Below are 20779 nucleotides of genomic sequence, written 5' to 3'. Positions count from 1 at the left end.
ACAATGTGGTTATAATCATTTAAATGTTGTCGTATCATTTACACGTGAATTAATCTATAAGTTGCATGATCCCCAAAACGTCATGATTATTCAAAAGATTTTGAGGGTTAACAATAATATTGAATGATTGAACATATCCGTACGCTCTGCCCCCGCCCAAACCCACAGCCAAAAGTGGTCAGTATTATCATAGAGCGAGGACCGTAGAGCTAAATGTATTGATCGCGGGGACGGCAACACCCCTCACATTTCGAACGACAAATAATAATTCAAAAAACCACGTGTGCGTGCAAAATGAAATGTCGGACCTCCCCTCCCTGCCTATAGCCGCACCATAAACCATTGGCCCCTGGTCCCAGAAAAATCAACCTCGTTTTACAATTATAAATAATTTTCATTAAAAAAATAAGTAATTAGAACACAATGATTACGAACAACTGCAACTAATTACAAATACAATAGACGAGGCTATTCTCTCCAAAATATGTTTCAACAACTTTATTTATTACTCTAATATCATACATTACAGTTTACAGTTTCTTCTTTTACAAACCAATCTTTGTTATTATTGTGGACCGGAAAATTAACTGAATTGCATTTTTTACAGGGATGCTGCAGTGAATTCAAATAAAACAGTTAATTTTGCTGTCATTTATTTCTGATATATGTATTGAACATCAGTAAAATGTGTTTTGTTTATTCCCGACATATCCGACTTGCGTAATTAGCGAATAAGTCATGTCCCCCCCTTTGTGGATTGTTACCGCCCCCTACCATCGACGTCACGTCGGGAATTCAAACATATCGTCGGCAAAAGGAGTCTGGTCCCTAACTACACGCGCCTAGGTACCAGGCCACACAGTGCCTTACTCATCTCAGTCGTAATAAATTTCGTAAGTGGATGCCTCAAAACCAAATTGCGTCATCTGAAGCCAACCTAAAAGATGAGATTCATGATTTTACTTCAGGGATTCGTTGATAAAAATACCTCATCAGAAGTTCTCTGCGAGTCGTCTTAGAAGTCAAGCCGCCGACGGCTATGGATACAGCTGGCAGGAACGCTACCGGGGAACGCCCGTCATCACCCGTTGAGTTATAAGACGTCTGATCCACACCAGTCGTAGCCGAATTTAATACAGACACACATGAGATGAAAATATATGGGATGTTGAAAAATAAAATAAAGCCCAATCAGGAATGTTACCCAAACGGAGATGGGATCGAACCACGGATCTGGTCGTCAAGCCCAAACGCGATCCGAATGTTGACGGCACAAATTTAATTGGCAACAAATAGGGCCTACTTCAGAAGAGTTGCCCACCATTTCAACTCATGTGAATCATTTGCCTCAGAAAACAAAGATGTGACGTCAAAATTCGTATCGCATTTTCGCATTGGCAGGAATTATCAACCAGGATTTAGTTCGTTCAATCGACACAAAATGTTTCAGCAACTGAAGGTCACTTTAATTTAAGATTAGATTTCTTTCATTTCTACGTCTTCACCGCCTCCAGTGTCTACTGGTGTTTTGGCTTTCCTTGATCGGCTGTTCTTCTGTCGCTGGTTCCCTTGCGATATTATTGCAACTGTACGGGAAAACAAAACCATTGATTCTGATAAAACAAATATTTTACAAACATTGTACAAAACACAATCTGGAGAGGCCAACCAGTCGAATATTTAAGGCTGGTCAGAAGCTTAATGGAAACGAATAATTGTTTTGCACTATACAGATCGAGATGGCAATAAAAACTTTGTTAGAATTCAACAGCAAAAACATTTCACTTCGTAAAAAGATTTTATGACCCAGTTTACTGTCAGTAACTTTTCTCAGATTGTGCCTCCCTATTACGAATTATTTTCCTGCATGGACAACAATTATTCGCTCCGGATTTCGAGATATCTCTAACGCGACCATCTTTAAAAATGAAATTTCAACACGATTCTTTGAAAAGCTTGTCCTGCTTTATTTATATTCTACTACCGCAGAGTAGATTGTTTGGAATTCGGGAGAATAAACCAGCTTTAACATACCTTGCATTTCATTAGCTTCCCGTTCACCACGTAGTCTTGCCTTCAGCAGTTTACGGAGTTTCTTTCCCGAAGGTGTTGAATTCGTGCTGACGTTCACCCTTTAAATAACGACAAAAAAATGATAAAAACTTTGCAAAAAGTGTTTAAAAGATCAGAACTTTGCATAGATTTAGATTTTGTTTTATTTGTTTAATAAAATAATTTAAGAATCCACAAGATTTTGGTATTTTAGTGAATACCTTTTGGTCTTTTGGTAAATAACTTTTGTTAAATGCAGTGTGTACTTTTGAATATTACGTCACAAGTTTATGGCCATTATATTACTTGTTAATACAGAGCACCCGAGAGTTGTTGATATTCTAAAAACAAAACTAGAACCTCTTTGTAGTAATGTATTTTAGAGAAAGCTGCATTTTTTCACCCAAACGTTTGATGAAGCCTTTCACAGGCATCTGAAATAACAAAATTCCACGCAACAAGGGTGTTGTATTCTACTTCCATTCGTGTCTTGCCACTTCGATGAGCAACGAGCCCAAATTTTCAGATGTTTTTCATTTTATGCAGATGATATAGAAAGGTTTGCGGTAACACCATGTAATGACTATCTCTAATGAGTTGGGTGGTTCTGAAATGAACCGTTGGTTTCAACTCGACGTTTCGATCAGTATGCTCTGATCGTCTTCTGGGATAAAAAAAAAAGCATATGGATACTTAGATGGATTTCACAAAGAGTTAATACTAGTCTTGCTCGAGTCTGACGAGTAACTCGAGTAAATCGTCTTAACTTAGGACTATAGCCTTAAGGTTGTAATAACTCCTAAAAGAGTTCTGGAACCAGTCCTAAGCTAGGACCACCTTTGTGAAATGAACCCCTGGGCCCAATTTCATAGAGCTGCTAAGCACAAAAATTTGCTTAGCATGAAATTTCTTCCTTGATAAAAACAGGATTACCCACCAAATTTCCATTTGTTGCATATTGCTTGTTACTGGTACTCGGCTGTTGTTTGCTCATCCTGAAAATCACGTGGAAATTTGGTTGGTAAGCCTGTTTTTTTTTATTTTAGGAAGAAATTTCATGCTAAGCAAATTTGAATGCTAAGCAGCTCTATGAAATTGGGCCCATGTCATTGACAGTTAGAAAAATATACACTGCCTGTAACTTCTGATAAAGTTGGCAAAATGAAACACTTTGGTTCCACTATGTGACGATGACTCACCTAAAGAAACTTCCAGGAAAGAGTCCAGCTTTATCATGTGATTTGCTTTCTATTGACAGTTTATTGTTTCCTTTACAATTATTGATTATAAACTGGTGACTTTCTATGAAGAAACCAAGCATGTAGTCAAGGACTATGGTCTGTGTAACTTGGCCAGGGTCCTGTGCGTGGAGATTGGCAGTGAAGGGTCTGTACTTTTTTGTAGGACAAAAAACACAATGTCTCCAGATTTCCACTAAACTTACTCAGTTTGAAGATAATGGTAGTAGAAAGCGTCCCTGAAAATATTACTTGCTGAGGTGCTGTAGTTTTTGAGAAATTATTAAAACAATGTCAAATGATTTTCGTCTCACTGATCATGAGACGAAAATTATTTTAGCATGTAAAAACGTATTTTCATGACATTGTTTTACTCATTTCTCAAAAACTAAAGCACCTCAGCAACTAATATTTTGAGGTACGCTTTTTACTATCATTTATCTTCAAACGGTGTAAGTTTTATGTAAATCTGTGGAAATTGTGTTTTGTGTTACAAAAAAGTACCCAAATCCAATAAAAGGTTTAGTTATTGATCAGTGATTTCATGCATACTTTCTTTTCTTCACGATGCCTTTTGCTCGTCTGTGTTTTGACATGCCGCCAGAGAACGATCCTTTCCTCTTTTTGGCAACGGATGGGTTGAGTTTTTGTTCTTCTCTTTTCTGTTTCTGCACGGCTCTAAAACTTGGCTGGGAAAGAAAAGATGATGAGAAATAATTAATTAAAATGTCTACAGTCGTTACTAGTGTACTTGGATTAATGGCATTGGACACTAGGCCCCCTATTGATATAACTAAAAGTAATTGTAGCATAAAAACGTATTTGAACGAGAAATGGAGAGCTGCTGATAGTATAAAACATTCAATGAGAAATGGCTCCCTCTGAAGTAACCTAGTTTTTGAGAAAGAGGTAATTTCTCACTCAAATAATAAAAGACTTCAGCAGAAGCCTCTTATTATACATCTGAAAACACCGTTTTCAGATGTTTTCAGATGTATAATAAGAGGCTTCAGCTGAGGTCTAAACACACAAAGAAACGCAACATTGGTGTTTTTGTGTTTTTTATTATTCTCGTGCAACTTCGATGACCAATTAAGCCCAAATGTTCACAGACTTGTTGTGTTATGCACATTTTGTCTAGATACAACAAGTGAGAATACTGGTCTTTGGCAATTACCAAACGTGTCAAGTGCCTTAAAGTTTACATTTAGATCATAACTCCTTGTGTAATATACAGTCCTTCAAAGATTTCTGTTTGACTATTTGCCAGCATTTTTACAATGAAAACTGGAGGAGGAACACACATTGTTTGTTGACCTTTCCGCGCTCCATATCGATCGACAACGCATAGACGATCGGGTGATCCGAGGTCACGGCCTTTGTAGTCTCATCACACCACTGTATGCATGATGCATCATCATATTTTAATCACATCCCGAGTTGTGTACGGAGACTAGCGTAGACTTGGTTCAAAGTCTGCGGACGTGGCTTTTAGCCTACCCCGCTATTTGGCTGAAATAGCGCCCTCATGTTAGATCAACCTCCTTAGCCTACTACGAGTGCGTGATAGCTTATCTGTGAGGGCGTTATTTCGTGGCTGATGCAGAGGAATAACTGCGATCTCAGACTTGAAATCAAGTCTAAGGCTAGCGCTGTACTGACACATTATGCCGACATGGCGGATTATGATGATAAACAGTCCGTGCAACGGACGGAAAATTGCCAGACCAAAGAGTAAGGATCTATATCCTTACGACCAGACACAGACAAGATTCTAAAACCAAAGTCGTGGCTCGTGTTTCAGAGAGATTCGAACAAGCTGGGATAGCTCAACCCTCGTAGAAATATCAAGGTATTTTATTAATATTTTCTTATTTTCAATACAGTGCTGCTCAGACACGTCCATGGTTTTCCGTGTTTTCGGTTGTCAAAGAGAGGCCATTCGCTGATTGGTATTATGTAACAATGTATGTTATGGTTTTTAGTACAACAGTCTAGCCGGGCATTGACATGTCGTGTGTCACTTGTTAACACTAGTCGTGTTGAGGCGTTATGGTCTGTATTTTTCAAGGGTCTGACATCCCGTTCAACCTCGAAATGATTTCTACCTCCTTATATTATTTATTTTATTTAGCCCACCTTGTTGGGCTGTTTATGAATCTGTTTTAAAGGTACAGGGGTCGATTTCACAAAGAGTTAGGACTAGTCCTAACTTAGGACTAGTCCTAGGAGATATACATATTGCATGGATAGTCCTAAGTTAGGACGAGTAACTGGTCCTAACTTTAGATAAGACTAGTCCCAACTCTTTGTGAAATCAACCCCTGGACACTTTTGGTTATTACCAAAGACCATTACTCTCACCTGGCGTATCCCAACATGCATACAATAACAAATCTGTGAAAATTTGGGCTCATTATATTGGTCATCGAAGATGCAAGAGATTAGTGAAAGAAAAACACCCTTGTTGTACAATGGTGTGCTATCATGTTGCCTTTAATGTTGTCTTTAATAGTAGTATTTGAGCGAGAAATACCCTCTTTCTCAAAAAGTACAGCTTCAAAGGGAGCCGTTTCTCCCAATGTTTTACACTGTCAACAGCTCTCAATTGCTTATCACCAGTTAATTGTTTTATGCTAACATGATCTATTTTGAGTAATTATCAACATTGTTCACCTTTAACAACGGTCTTGTCATAATAGGCGAATGGTTAAGAGAGCCATAACAACAGCAAAACAGCGGCTAGTGACCTACTTATGTTTTGGAAATAAAAGATGGTTGCATTGATAAGATAGGCCGGAACGTTAGTGCATACTCCGGCAAATCATATAGGAAATAGTCCCCTTCCCTTGATCTATGCATGCTTCCCCAATTAGCTGCATTTCGGTCACCTTTTCACCCCAACCCCTTCTTCTTCCTTTCTGTTTTGTATTATTTTGTTCCTCCAAATTGATGCAAAGAGTATCAGAATGAAGACCAGGTTTAGGTTTCGAGGCATGACACGTTGCCTTGGATCGTCGAGTTGGTCGATGAAAAGCGTTTGAATACTGTTTGTATGAAAAGCATTATGGTAAGAAGGTATTTTTAAAGTAGAATATAATGATCCAAACAAATGCCGCGAAAATGCACGGTTTTCCTTTTGCGTCGTGAATTAACACGGCACGCCATTTTGTGGCGTGGAGTCAAAAATGGCCGACCGTGTTAGTTCTCAAAGTAAAAGGAAAACCGAAGCAAAACAACAAGGAACAGCTTCGGCACAAACACCTAATGTAGAGTATTGCTTTGTTCCTTCCGACTGCAAAGGCCATGATTCATTCTTAATACGATGTTTCTGTATTCAATTTTACTCTCGATGCTGTAATACTTGAAACGGCCAGGAGTTTTCATAAGTCAGTCTTTGTTATGATATATACACAACGGGTTAATAACGTCCACGGTGATGCTATTATGGGAAATTAAAATGCAATTCTTCATTAATCCATACGGAATATAACACCGTCCTGTCAAATTAAACATACGGTAATTTTATTTTTCAACTCAACCTATACATAGTCCCCCCCCCAAAAAAAAAAAACACCTCATTGATATGCTGTCAACGTAACAAATCGGGTTGATTCAAAGTGCGTTAACCTTTTGAAGTGCAGTAATAACACACTTGAAGGCACGCACATAACACACGTTGTTTACAGTCCAAATAAATTTAACAAATCAAAGGTTTACAAACTTTATAAAAATTTAAAAAAAATTAAAGCCCCTGCTGAGCATTTACATAACTGGCGTACTGGTTTGTTTGTATAACGGGTTGACGTTCACGTTGCTGCAATTTAAAAAAGAAAATCAAATATTTCAGTATCCATAATGGAATATAACACCTCTCAAAATAAACATAAAGTAATTTATTAACTTTCAACTCGATCTGTATAATATAAAACGCCTTATTTATGATATACTATCAACCGTAACAAATCAGAGTTGATCCGAAGTACATTAAAGGCAATGAACACTATTGGTAATTACTCAAAATAATTATTAGCATAAAACCTTTCTTGGTGACGAGTAATGGGGAGAGGTTGATCGTTTAAAACATTGTGAGAAACGGCTCCCTCTAAAGTGCCATAGTTTTTGAGAAAGAAGTAATTTTCCACAAATTTGATATCGAGACCTCAGATTTAGAACATGAGGTCTCGAAATCAACCATCTAAACGCACACAACTTCGTGTGACAAGGGTGTTTTTTCCTTTCATTATTATCTCGCAAGTGCGGTGATCGATCGAGCTCAAATTTTCACAGATTAGTTATTTTATGCATATGTTGAGATACACCAACTGTGAAGGCTGGTCTTGACAATTACCAATAGTGTCCACTGTCTTTAAACGTGCAGACGCCCATTATACCTTGGAGGGTACACAAACTCTGGTGTACACATATATTATTTACACTACAATGCAAATAAATTTAACAAATCAAAGGTTTACAAACTTTTTAAAAAGCATGGGTCAGAATTAGCCCGAAGTCTGGGTCTCAGTGGCCTGGTGACCCATTGTCTCTGTGGCCCAGAATCATTTTGTTTCCTGTTCATCAAAATTGCCTTCCTCAAAAAATGGCCTATTATTATTGTTTTTTAAGGATTCACTTTTTTTAAACAATTTAGGATAAACAATTCCCCATTGAAAAGCACTACGACAGTGGCAATTTTGATATACACAAAAAATATTTAACCCGAAATCAGTATCAAAATGACCCAGAATCCGAGATAAAAAATCCATTGTTAAACAACTTCTCGGGTCAACCAGCAGGCCCCACTGCATTTGGGACCCGGAGTTTGTACAGACACACCTTTATAAACGAAATCAGAAGCCCTTGGACCAAGTACTATTTGTACAACTTGTGCTACCCTGCCATTGGCTTTATATCCATCCCATTTATTCTACTGAAACCTGGGGATGCGGTTGTCAAGTAAGTAAAAGTTTTGATAGAAAATTTCAATGACATTCCAAACTGGGCCTACTTATTTCGTGTTTACCCTCTTCCCATTTACTCTTCTCATTTGGGACCCGGAGTTTGTACAGACACACCTTTATAAACGAAATCAGAAGCCCTTGGGCGATAACGGACAAGTTACACGAGGCAAATTATATGTATTCGAACCAGCTCTAAGCAATTTTTTAGGAAGAAAATTAATTCACATTTCAGTTTTCTCATTATTTTCTGATGGATTGCGAGTCACACCGCTAAGACGCCCAAGTGTTCCTTGCAGTACAGACCTTGCCCTGTACGACATGGCGCCACTTTACGTTCTCACAGGAAATTCCTTTCAAAAGGAATGCAAAGTTGTTGAACAACATTTCCTTTTCTACATGATAACACAATTTAAAGATGCTATGTCAGATTTTTTTGCCCCAAACATTAAAAAATAGATTTGTTTTGACTGAATGGTATTTCAAAGAGTATCACCCGCTCTAACGAAAAAAGTTTAACTTTTACTTTTAATGGTCAGGAACCATGACAAAAAGTTAAAACGTTTCTTATAAAACACATAAGAATTGGTCACGTGATATATTGTCGGGATCCGACAAAAACTAATTTTGATCACTTTATTTCACTGCTACTAATAATTGGCGGACTTTTTCGTTCAATGGCTCAAATGAAAGCTTGTAACTTTCTCGACCCCCATCAAAAAACCTATTGAATTTTAATTCAAAATTTTGGGGTCAAATCGGCCAGAAATCTGACATAACATCTTTAAAGGCTTCGTGAAAACAGTACATGTACATGTATAGACATTGACTGTGTGCAGACGGTATGTAAACTTTTTGGCAAAAACGCAAAAGTTGCAGCACTGTCGGTGCGTCGGTGGTTGGCACTGTGCCAGCGGATATTACCAACCAGTTACGTAACGCCAGGTACATGGGTTTGTCGTTGTTGCCTTTCTTTATAAATTGTAAGTCAAAGTTTTAAGCGTCTCTCGAAAACATAAAAGCCGGACACTGACATTGGCACTGTGCCAGCTGTATGATCATGGAGGTATAACATACAACAAAGTACAATAAGTTTGATGCTCTTTTTGGAAACGTATAATTATTCCATGTTCATTGGGTGCTTGCCTTTAATCAGCTAAGCACAATTAAGAAACTGGATGAGCTTGAGACATATAACTTCGTTAGATGTTAGATGGTCAACTAAATCGAATCCACCTAAAAGTGAAACTGAGTTTCCGACCGTCCATGTTTTTGGCACTTCGTAATGTTGCTGACGTTATAATTTGAAAGTGAATAATTATAAAGATACAACATTATTTCTATTCTCTCCGTCTACGGTATCAACAACACGACTCTACACTTCATTAAAATTTCCGTTTTAGGTATGTAGATCTTTTTCTCCTCACGATTATTGTGTAACAAATACTGGACCAAATACACACTTTCGAGTCAGATTGACCCAGATCAGGTCGTAACGGCTAGACCCATTCCGAGGTCGCTGGCCCTCCTGGGTCACTGCTGGCCCTAGTGGAACAAAGTTCAGTAAAACAAGACGTATAATGCAGTAACAATGTATTTTCCCGCCTTTTTGATCTTACAGTATCGTCTGCTCGCAAACAACAATGGAGTCTGATATTGAAGAGATAACCCCATCATCTCCCAGGGATTTTGTGAACACCATTCTGATAGCTGGTACTCTTCTCTACCTGATACTGCTGCTGACCAGTCGGACATTACGCTTCTGGACCAAGTACTATTTGTACAACTTGTGCTACCCTGCCATTGGCTTTATATCCATCCCATTTATTCTACTGAAACCTGGGGATGCGGATAATGTCAAGTAAGTAAAAGTTTTGATAGCAAATTTTAATGACATTCCAAACTGGGCCTACTGTGTTAATGTTTACCCTCTTCCCTTTTATACTCTCCTTCCCATTTGCCTAAAGCCCACGGCCTAATTTCATAAAGCTGATAAGCACAAAAACTTTCGTAGCACAGAAAAGTGTTGCTTAACAGAAATAGGTTACCAGCCAAAACTACCAAACCCAATCCACATAGTGCCTCCGATGGGATTCGAACCGGTGTCCCAGAGATGGAAGGCAAGGCAATACACCACTACTACGCCAACCTGACCGACATTGGTTGCCTTATTTTCTTTCAGGTGGCCAGCATTTTTCACACGCCTTACAGTGAAGCATTTATTTGGGATCAAAGTAAGCGCGGAAGGTCTAGAACATCTGGTCTCGGATACGCCATATATTATAGTGTGTAACCATCAGAGCACCATAGATCATATTGGTAAGCATCATGCGTTGTCTTACTATTATTAATGCATTAAAGCCATTGGACCCTTTCGGTACAGGAAAAAAAAAGTTCACAGATTTACCAATAACTTACAGGATTTACAGAAGGTAGTGGTGAAAGACTTCCCTTGAAATATTATTCCGTGAAATGCTTTACTTTTTGAGAAAACAGTAAAACAATATCAATTCTCGTTAGCGAGAATTACGGATTTATTTTAAACACATGTCATGACACGGCGAAACGCGCGGATACACGGGCGGGTTTTCCCGTTATTTTCTCCAGACTCCGATGACCGATTGAGCCTAAATTTTCACAGGTTTGTTATTTTATATATAAGTTTTGATACACGAAGGCTGGGCCTTGGCAATAGTGTTTACCGAAAGGGTCCAATGGCTTTAACTATAATTTTTGTTGGTAAGCCATTCGCAACAGCCGATCCTTTTTCTCAAAAATATTCTCCTGACTTCCAAGGGAATGCACACGTTTGGTAATTACTCAAAACAATTATTAACTTAAAAACTGACTTGGTAATGAGCATTTGAGAGCTGTTGCTAGTATAAAACATTGTGGGAAACGACTCCTTCTGCAGTAATGTAGTTTTCAAGAAAGAGGTAATTTCTCACTAAAATAATTAAAGACTTCTAGCCAGAAGTCTTTTATTCTTATCTGAAAGCACACAAAACCGCCCAACAACGTTTTTTTCTTTGAATTCATAGTTTTCTCACAACTTCGATGACCGATTCAGCCAAAATTTTCACAGGCTTGTTATTTTATGGTTATAATGGGATAAACCAAGTGAGAAGACTGGTCTTTGACAATTACCGATAGTGCACTACCTTCCCTTTAACCAAGAAGCATACTGCTTGAAATATTAAGTAAACCTACAGATTCTTCACAACCAAACGTATTTACTTAAAGGGGCTGTGGCCAGACATTTAATTCTCTTACCCACCGGGTTCTGACCCAAAAACTTGTCAGGCTCCATGATCCGGGTCAATTGTGACCCAACAATGTTTAAACATTCCACTTGGGTTGAGATTTCTTAACAGTCAAAATTGTATGTGTTGTTGTCTCTAGCAATGATGGAGTTTTGGCCCAAGCGATGTACTATCATGATGAAGAATTCGGTGAAGTACGCAGGACCGATGGGCATAGCCGCCATTCTCTGCGGCGTCATCTTCGTAAATCGTACCAACAGAGATAAGGCAAAGGAAGTCTTGGAGAAAACTGTCAAGACTATCAAAGACCAAAATGTAAGTCCACAAAGACTAGTTTTCTCCCTAGGAGTCAGTGATCAATACTGGATAACGTACCAGTTGTAAATCGTCATAACGCACCCTCTTTATGGTTTAACCAACTTGACTGACATCATGGGCCAAGAATAAACATAGTTATTGTCCCAAGACTAATCGTCTCGGGCCAAGAATAAACGTATTGTGCAAAGACTAACTTCGGTATTGGGCCAAGAATAACATATTGGGCCAAGGCTAAACATCTTGGGCCAAAACTAAACATTTTGGGCCAAGGCCAAGACCAAACATATTGGGCCAAGACTTGACACACTTGGCCAAGACTAAAAACCAGTAAACATATTGGGCCAAGACTAAACAACTTGGGCCAAGACTATTCACTAAATCAAAACATACATTATACATGTACTTCATTTTTTATTACCTGCTTAAATGTACAATTTTGTCTTGATTCACAGGCTAAAGTTTGGGTGTTTCCTGAGGGCACAAGAAAACTTTGCAAAACTGAACCCGTCTCGGAGAAACATGGATACTTGCTTCCGTTCAAGAAAGGCGCCTTTAACCTTGCAGTACAAGCACAGGTGAGTCATGTAACAGGCCTTAAACTTGGCTCTTAAAGGGGCACACAGCAATTTCCCTTTGTTAAGGGGCACCTCTGTGAGGAAATGAAGAGTACAGGAACATTGCACAGGGCACCACAGCAAAAGCACAGGCACAATGGCAATTGCTGTATGTGCACTGGGCTATTTCAAGGCCAGATGTAAAATGTAAAAAATTCTTCATCTGACAAACAACACTTCAAGTACCACAAGCTCGAGAGCTTCTTATCAAACAATTTTCAACAAAATTCTATGCAAGTTAAACTTCTTAAAGATAAGCTTCAAGATTGGTTCCCCGAAAGTAAACTTTGTCTCTGCTTTACTTAAAGCCATTGGAATTCAACAAAATGTATTTTAGTTCTTATTTTTTGTGATGAGAAATAAAAAAAGGTTAGTGGACTATGAACACTTTCTTATAAAGGACACCTTTTTTTGAAAATTTTGTCAACAGGTCCCAGTTGTGCCGGTGGTATTTTCCAGCCAAGAGTCTTTCTTCAGTGTGAGGCATAATCGCTTCACATCCGGTAAATATTTAGCTATTTTATTTAGACAGTGCCAAAGCCTTTCAATTTTACAACTGCTACACTATTAAAGGCACTGTACACGTTTGGTAACAACTCAAAATATATATTACATAAAACCTTACTTGGTAACGAGCAACGGAGAGCTGTTAACGACTCCCACTAAAGTAATAAAAGACTTCTAGCCAGAAGCATTTTATTCCTATCTGAAAGCACACTGTATGTTGTACAACAAGGGTGTTTCAAAGCATACGTTAAGAAACACCAAGTGAGAATACTGGTCTTTGACAATTACTAAACGTGTTCAGTGCAATTACGGACACTGTGTATACTAAAAAGATATAACAAGTAATTAAGAAAGGTGATTTTTAAAACAAAAAGAGAAAGGTGAGCAGATTAAGGATTTAAATGTAAAACACTTCATTAGAGAGCAGGGATATAACTTCACTAAACAGATAACAAACATACATTGTAATATGCACAAGGGACTAAAAACACCTTTCCTCAATAGACCCTTCCCATGAAATATTATGTAAATTTGCAGACAGCGCGTGCAAAATGAGGTTGGCAAAATGAGGGACGGTCGCGCTGTTTTGTACAAGGCTAATGACTGCGTGACGCAGACGCGATTGTACATCTGCTTAGTGCACAACACTATGGCGTTTGCCAACCAGTAGGGACTGTACGCATGTGTGAATGTAAATGTAATTAGCATATTTCATGGGAAGGGTCTATTGTTTCCTACTTATACTACGTAAACTGACTGGTAGGGTTCTAAAATTTAAAATTGCAATATTTTGTTTGTTTCCTTCTTCAGGGGAATATACGATGAACGTCCTCAAACCGATACCCACAACTGACATGACATTAGACGATGTTCCAGAATTCACTGAGAAGGTACGCAATACAATGATTGACACATTCATCGAGATATCAGATCTCAAACAGACAACGTGTCCGAAATAAATTTTTTTTTGTAAAACAGCCTAGCTGTGTCTTCATGTGCAAGAGTAATAAATGTGCTTTGTGTTTAATGACAATAGCATATTGTTCTTTGTTTTGATAGCGGCTACCGCAAGTACATTTATTTTTTATTTTCCAATGTCTCCACACGTCTCCACCTTGCAAAAAATTATAACACTTTTAAAGTGAAAAGCACACCATTGTTTTGAACAAATGACAATTTATGTTAAAAGTCACTATAGATTAGAATTGTAACACACCAAACATATTTATGTTATACCAAGGCAATTTTTAAAAAGTTTTTTATTAAATTTAATTTAATTGAATACAAATAACCGTCAAATTTTATTTTAAAACTACTAATCATGGCAACAACAACAACAATTCTGAAATTCTGAAAGACTGGTCTTTGACAATTACCAATAGTGTCCAGTGACTTTAAACACCAAATTAAATTCTGAATAGTCACAACTAACACACGTCCATGTGTTCTTGTACAGTCAGAATGTACTCTGGATTTTAAGGTTTTTGACATTTTTTTCTGCCAGAATTTTTTTTGGGTTAACTGTAATTTTGTAAATTCTCACTGTTTTGCAAAGATAGTCTTGTTTATGATGATCTCTATTTATAGCCAATTGTGTGCCGTTTATAATATTTACATAATAAGCCATTTGCGAGTTAAATTTGAAAAATGTCTGGTACAATGACTTGCTCAGTTACGGGGCAAGAATTTGTATAGCAACTTCCAAGATGAGCAAACTCTGGAACATTGTGCCATAAATGTAAAAAATAAATGTAAATGCAAAAGCTTGCCCCTAATCACGTGGCGTAGCAGCTGTCTCGATAGTCTGAGGAGTTCAAATGTAAACGGTGCATCGTAATACTAGATATTATTCAAATCTAACTTGCAAATGGCTTATTAAGCCATCTAAATGCCACAATATTTTGCCCTGTATTATAATTCGTTTTACATTGAATTGTATTATATTTTTTGAGATAAAGTTTTTCCTAATTCAAAAATTTTTTTTTTACAACTTCAGATTTTAATGCTTGCAATCACTCCGTTTTGATATTTTCCTTTTACGTTTTGAAATTTACTTTTGATATTGGTTATTTAATTGATGTTTTTTTTATGAATCCTAAAAGATAAAAAATTTGTATATTTAATTTTTCTGACCAATCAGAATTTGATAATTTCCTGAATTGAGGATTCATATTGTTTTAAGAAAATTGATGTCCTACCTTGGCCATACACAAACAATTGTATATTTTTGTAACCACCGAATATAAATAATTGCAAAAAGCACCAAATAGTATGGTTTAGAATTGTGAAATTGGAAAACTTCTAAGTGTAACATTAACTGTAAAATGTGTGATGTGATTGTGAAATTGTGATGTAGTATTGTGGGCCAGGCCTTATTGCTAACAGCAATGACCAGCATTATATATGTTGAGATACGCCAAGTCAGAAGACTGGTCTTTGACAATAACCGATAGTGTCCAGTGTCTTTAAAGTCAGTGATATGGATATGTATTCATAACTAAAGCGTTAGTTACTAGCAAACAATGAAAGCTTCCAAGTTTTATTTCATGTATAATTATCCAAACTCCAATGCCCTGGAATTGGTTCCCGTATCATAGGATAGGGGCCTAGATGTACATGTACCACCATTGTTTGAAACCGTTCTGTTCATTACATTACAGAACAATTAAAGGAACACATTGCCTTGGATCGGACGAGTTGGTCTATAAAAAGCGTTTGTAACCGTTTGTTATAAAATGCATATGGTTAGAAAGATGGTTTAAAAGTAGAATACAATGATGATCCCCACAAATTTGCCTCAAAATTGCATGGTTTTCCTTTTACTTTGCGAAACAACATGGTCGGCCATTTATGGAAGTCAATTAATTTAACTCCCACAAATTGCCGACCGTTTTAAGTCGACGATTTAAAAGGACCACTCAATTTCGAGCTCATTTGTGTAGATCATTGTATTCTGCTTTTACAACATCTTTCTAAGACGCTTTTCAAAGACCAACTCCACCGATCCAAGGCAACGTGTTCCTTTAACAAGTCTATTTGCTGTACACATAGTGTTGGTCACATAGTGTTTTATACAATGTCAGAGCTGCAAACTCTGCAGAATGTTCTCTGAAAATAAACCAATCTACCCATGTTCTGATGAACACATTTTTGAAATAATCTCCCAGGTTATGGAAACTTTGCTCCTATTATGTTGAATGTAACTCTTGGAAGTGTCAGGGCCGAGCGGTTAAGATCCCCAAATTTAAACTCTGGTGTTTCTGATCAGCAGAGTGTGGGTTCGAATCCCAAGCAGTTGGCACTTGTTTTCTAAAGCAAAACTCTTAACCATTGCTTTGTCCTTCGGATGGGACGTAAAGCCATTGGTCCCAAGTGTTGTGTAACGCATGTAAAAGAACCTAGTGCACTTTATAAAAGAGAAGGGGTTCGACCAGGTGCTCCTTGCTGTGGCTGCTGAATGCGCCGTAGCACCATGTAACCCTTACAAGTTGCTAACTAAATTTGGGTCTCAAATTCTTCACTGCAATAACATATCTTTCTGACAGTTTCTATATACTCAGCGCCTTGAGTACCTTGTTTGGTAGATACGCGCGCTATATAAGACTTCGATATTAATATTATTTTTTATCAAAAATCTCCCTGATTGTTGTACTACAAAGTCTCCCTGATTGCAAGATGCAAATGTTGGCAGCTCTACAATGTTGTGTAAGACTTAGTGCAGCTGCGCAGTAACCTGTAAAAGATGGTAAATGTTTGAATAAAAATAATTCACAGTTGCCTTGATAATCAAGAAGCACTCGTCTTTTTCTTTCAAGATGTTTCCTACAATACTCCCCCCTTTTTTTTCAAAGTAGCTTCTACAATGACTTACCCTTGGCTTGTTGACTTTGTTAGAAGGTCCTGCCATCTTTACTGTCTTGGCGAAGTGGTCTTGTTAATGCTAAGTAATAGAAAGCGCAAGAAAAAGTAGTTAATGGTCTTATCCCACTGCTGCCACCATGATATGAGTGGATATCTTAACAGAGTGTAACTTTCAGATACACGTTTATTCATCAGAGTAACTCATGGCTTGGCAACAAGGGTTGTGGGAATAGCGCCCTCTAGTGTTAATATATCACAGATGACATTTCTCAAAGGCTAATGTCACTTTTCCAACACATTTCATGTTTCGTTTTTTTAAGAAGACATGAAATGTGTTGACAATGGAAGTTAACAAATCTAGTGTATAAAGATGCATCACAGTTCAAGCAAAGTGTCTCTCGTAAAGTTGTTGCCACATTTATTATTAATATGGTTTTCTTTGAGCAAGTCATTTTATGTCGTACCTCAGTACCTCCATGGTTTAAACCAGTGGCGGTGTGGCAAGAGATTCTGTCCCAGCGGAGATTTAGTCCCCCGTAAGGTGAACTGTGTACAAACTACTTCAAATAGCGCCCTCGCTTGAAAAACCTCCCTTAACCAACGTTTATTACCCAGATGGGGGACAGAATCTCCGGCAAAGATTTCCCTGGGACACCGGCAATGGTTTATGTGTCATGTTTTTAAGCAATGAACTAGCCAACAGGACCGCTAGGACCGAATGTCAACTAGTCGTCAGTAACTGGCATTTGGCCAGTGAAACTCTATTAAAGGAACACGTTGCCTTGGATTGGACGAGTTGGTCATTGAAAAACGTTTGTAACCGTTTGTTATAAAATGCATATGATAAGAAAGATATTTCAAAAAGTAGAATATAATGATCCACACGAAATTGCGTGGTTTTCATTGTACCTCATGGACTAAAAACCACGGTCGCCATTTATGGGAGTCATGTTTTTTTACTCGGACCATAAATGGTCGACCGTGTTAGTTCACAAACTAAAAGGAAAACAACGCAAATTCGAGTCAGGATCATTGTATTCTACTTTTAAAACATCTTTCTAACAATATGCATTTTGTAACACACACTGAACAGTCACAGAGGCTTTTCAAAGACCAACTCAACTGATCCAAGGCAACGTGTTCCTTTAATGGAGAACGCCGTCTATGGGGAACGTTGACCCCATAGTTACATACAGTGGTTATATAACTACTGCAAGGAGGACCAAGGGTTATGATTTGTGCATATCCCTACAAAATGACATGAATGATTGAGACACAAAATTATGCTTCAAATCAGTTGTGAAGCAAACTCAAATTGATTGACTTTATTTTATGCTATTTATTAATGTTTCACTCTCAATCCAAGTAATCACTTTTGCGTTATAACTGTACCTTACTGTACACGGTTCGATAAAAAGTCAAAGAATTATCTGAAATAATGATACTGAAATTAAATTATATAAACAGTAATAACACTGATGATGAGATTGAGAGTGAGAGGCCTACTGGGTCCTACTATCAACCATTAACCAAGTACCGGCGTAAGTAAAGTATATTATAATATAAGGGGTATAGAACGTCACAAATTAGTATCAAAGTCCGGTCCTACTACTTGCTGTCAACTCGCCGACTTGCCGTCAACTCATTATATTTACAGAACAAATTTTATAAATTGGGCATGGAAGTGTTAAGTCTGGTGGGCTAAACTACATATTTCTCAAGGTTTTTGGTAAAATTTCATTTACAAAAACGACTGTGTGTTGATGAAAAAATAGTACCAATCATTGACATCTTGGGTGAAGACTAATCCATTGGAAAAAGCAAGATGGCGGCCGACGTTTTTGCTGCTTCGAGATCATTTTTTTCACAAGAAAAAAAACTCAATTTTTATTCCAAAATGTAACCTAAAACTTAAGCGATTCTCTTTTAGCTAATACTTTACAGTTCTATGCTTTTTTTAAGGATTTTTAATGTATTTGAGGAGTTGACGATGAGTTGACGACGAATTGACGGCGAGTTGACGGCGAGTTGCCAGCGAGTTGACGGCGAGTTCAGAGCTATTCCTAAGTAGGATTCTAGTAGTCAAGTAGTGTAGTAGTAGTTAGTACTAGTAAAAGTAGGACCCTCGAAGTCTTAAATAAAGTTTAACTTGATTGCAATGATGAGTTCTGAGACCCAATTCTTGTGTGATACATGCGATCGACAATGCCAATGGTTTACAAATTACAATACAAAAAGGCGCATATACAGCAGCCACAGCCAGGAACACCGGGGAGAACCCATTCTCTTTGCGAATTTGTACGTGTTTGACCATTTCGGCCCGTTAGTTTGTCATTAAACGGAAATACAAATAAAATGTTAATCTAAGTTAAAGTATGACAACTAATGAAATGATTGCCATACAAACGTGAGAAGAAAACAACTGTTTTACTTACAATTGACTCGACTTTTCATGTGATGTGGTAATATTTGCACGTGTGATTGTGTATACCTGAATAGATCTGGTGCCTATACAACGCTTCCGCGTGATCCGTGATCAAAAGCGTTCAGACGCACGACAAGCGAGCTTACTATGGAGCGCCAAAAAGATTATCATAATGTTGAGACGGATCGGGCTGGTGGTGGAACTTTTGCTTTATGGGAGATAGGGATCTCGTTTGCTTTGTAGACCAGAATAATATAATATCATAAATAAGAAGGGTGTGATGTCTGGCTGGCCAAACATACACACAGAATTATCTTTAGCAATTTTGTTAAAAGCTACATTTACAAAAATTTAAAATTCAATGTTTCAAATATTTCTTTTGAACGCCATTTTGGTTTTTAAGAAGGGTGAGGCCGTGTCCGAACTGGCGGCTAAAGGCCCGGTCACACAGGCCCCGATAACGAGAACGAAAACGATAACGATAAAAATGCACGCCCTCGATTGGTTGAATGGGCGTGGGTGTATTCTGCGAGGAGCAATTCAACCAATCAATTGTATCCGCCCGGACACATCTGCATATGCAGTTTTGTCCGCCCCCGTGCAAAACCGTCCCTGCAGTAAATTTAACGCCCTTGGTCGACGGAACACGTTCACCATTCTTTACAAGCTAAGTGCATGTCATGAATGTCATGGGATGTTCGGCCGTTGGGTATTCGCTGCAATCATAAAGTACGTGAATATTTTCATGCTGCATATACGTAGGTTCAGTGCATGCACGCTCGCTTACGCGCGCACATACATGTACAGTCATGTACATGTCCGCCGGGCGGTTTTTGCATAGCTCCGGACACGATTGCATAAGCAAAAGTGTCCGGAGCGGACAGTATTGCACGGCGGACACAATTGCATCTGACACCGGCGATCCAGCCGTAGCCTGACCTACGGTAGGCCTACATTGATAATATTTTAAATGATAATATGGCTCCAATGGGAGACTTTGAGGCGCTAGGTGGCAGCAGAATTACCAGGAAATTTCCACTGTTTACGTAGCTCTGAGCATGCGCACACGACCGAGAACAATGGATTTTACCTGGTAAGTCTGCTGCCACCAAGCGTCCCAAAAGTCTCCCATTAACACAAGAATGAGTCATTACAATACTTTATTAAATAGGCCTACTTCAACTATACACAAATTACAAGGCCGCCTTGCGATGTAGCCATACATTTCACAAACAATTATCAAAACTTTCTTTAGAAATAAAGTGAAGCATAATAATACTAAATGAATAAACAATACAATTTATATAAACGACTATGTAAAACTTTCAATAATGTGTAAAAATATTTGTTAACCTCTTAAGAATTTAAACCCGAGGTCACACAACTCTGGATAAAGGGTAAATTAGCAAAATTTCACTGTTTATTGTTTGTTTTACAACCTTGTATTTCCGTTTACGTTAACTTGCAATACGTTGATTTTAAACCAGCAATGCCCAATCGTCCAGTTTAACAATTAGAACGGTGCGAGCACTATTGTTATGAG

At 38.0% G+C, this 20779-nt stretch overlaps 2 protein-coding genes across 2 annotated transcripts; one reads left to right on the top strand and one right to left on the bottom strand.

Moving 5' to 3' along the window:
* Window positions 1-469: 469 nt before the first annotated feature.
* On the bottom strand, window positions 470-19341 carry LOC139947992 (uncharacterized). Its single transcript, XM_071945936.1, has 5 exons — window positions 19247-19341; window positions 16822-16890; window positions 3843-3979; window positions 2035-2132; window positions 470-1586 (listed from the first exon to the last, which is right to left on the bottom strand). Exons 2-5 carry the CDS (start codon window positions 16855-16857, stop codon window positions 1477-1479), a joined length of 381 nt encoding a protein of 126 aa, XP_071802037.1. The 5' UTR covers window positions 16858-16890; window positions 19247-19341; the 3' UTR covers window positions 470-1476.
* On the top strand, window positions 4955-16359 carry LOC139947991 (1-acyl-sn-glycerol-3-phosphate acyltransferase alpha-like). The gene is made up of 7 exons (XM_071945935.1): window positions 4955-5142; window positions 9870-10109; window positions 10431-10567; window positions 11651-11826; window positions 12282-12404; window positions 12874-12946; window positions 13761-16359. Exons 2-7 carry the CDS (start codon window positions 9892-9894, stop codon window positions 13907-13909), a joined length of 876 nt encoding a protein of 291 aa, XP_071802036.1. The 5' UTR covers window positions 4955-5142; window positions 9870-9891; the 3' UTR covers window positions 13910-16359.
* Window positions 19342-20779: the final 1438 nt, after the last annotated feature.

The sequence above is a fragment of the Asterias amurensis genome, chromosome 15 (genome assembly GCF_032118995.1).
Source record: "Asterias amurensis chromosome 15, ASM3211899v1".
Taxonomy (NCBI): domain Eukaryota; kingdom Metazoa; phylum Echinodermata; class Asteroidea; order Forcipulatida; family Asteriidae; genus Asterias; species Asterias amurensis.
This window is presented reverse-complemented; position numbering and strand designations above follow the sequence as displayed.

Bases quoted from the DNA above. Each gene is read 5' to 3' on its own strand.
- LOC139947991 (XM_071945935.1), top strand. From the start codon at position 9,892: ATGGAGTCTGATATTGAAGAGATAACCCCATCATCTCCCAGGGATTTT. The intron at 11,827-12,281 runs GTAAGTCCACAA...CTTGATTCACAG, and splicing joins AGACTATCAAAGACCAAAAT to GCTAAAGTTTGGGTGTTTCC. The intron at 12,947-13,760 runs GTAAATATTTAG...TTCCTTCTTCAG, and splicing joins GCATAATCGCTTCACATCCG to GGGAATATACGATGAACGTC.
- LOC139947992 (XM_071945936.1), bottom strand. From the start codon at position 16,857: ATGGCAGGACCTTCTAACAAAGTCAACAAGCCAAGG. The intron at 2,133-3,842 runs GTATGCATGAAA...CGTTATTTAAAG, and splicing joins GGCATCGTGAAGAAAAGAAA to GGTGAACGTCAGCACGAATT. The intron at 1,587-2,034 runs GTATGTTAAAGC...TTTCCCGTACAG, and splicing joins GGAAGCTAATGAAATGCAAG to TTGCAATAATATCGCAAGGG.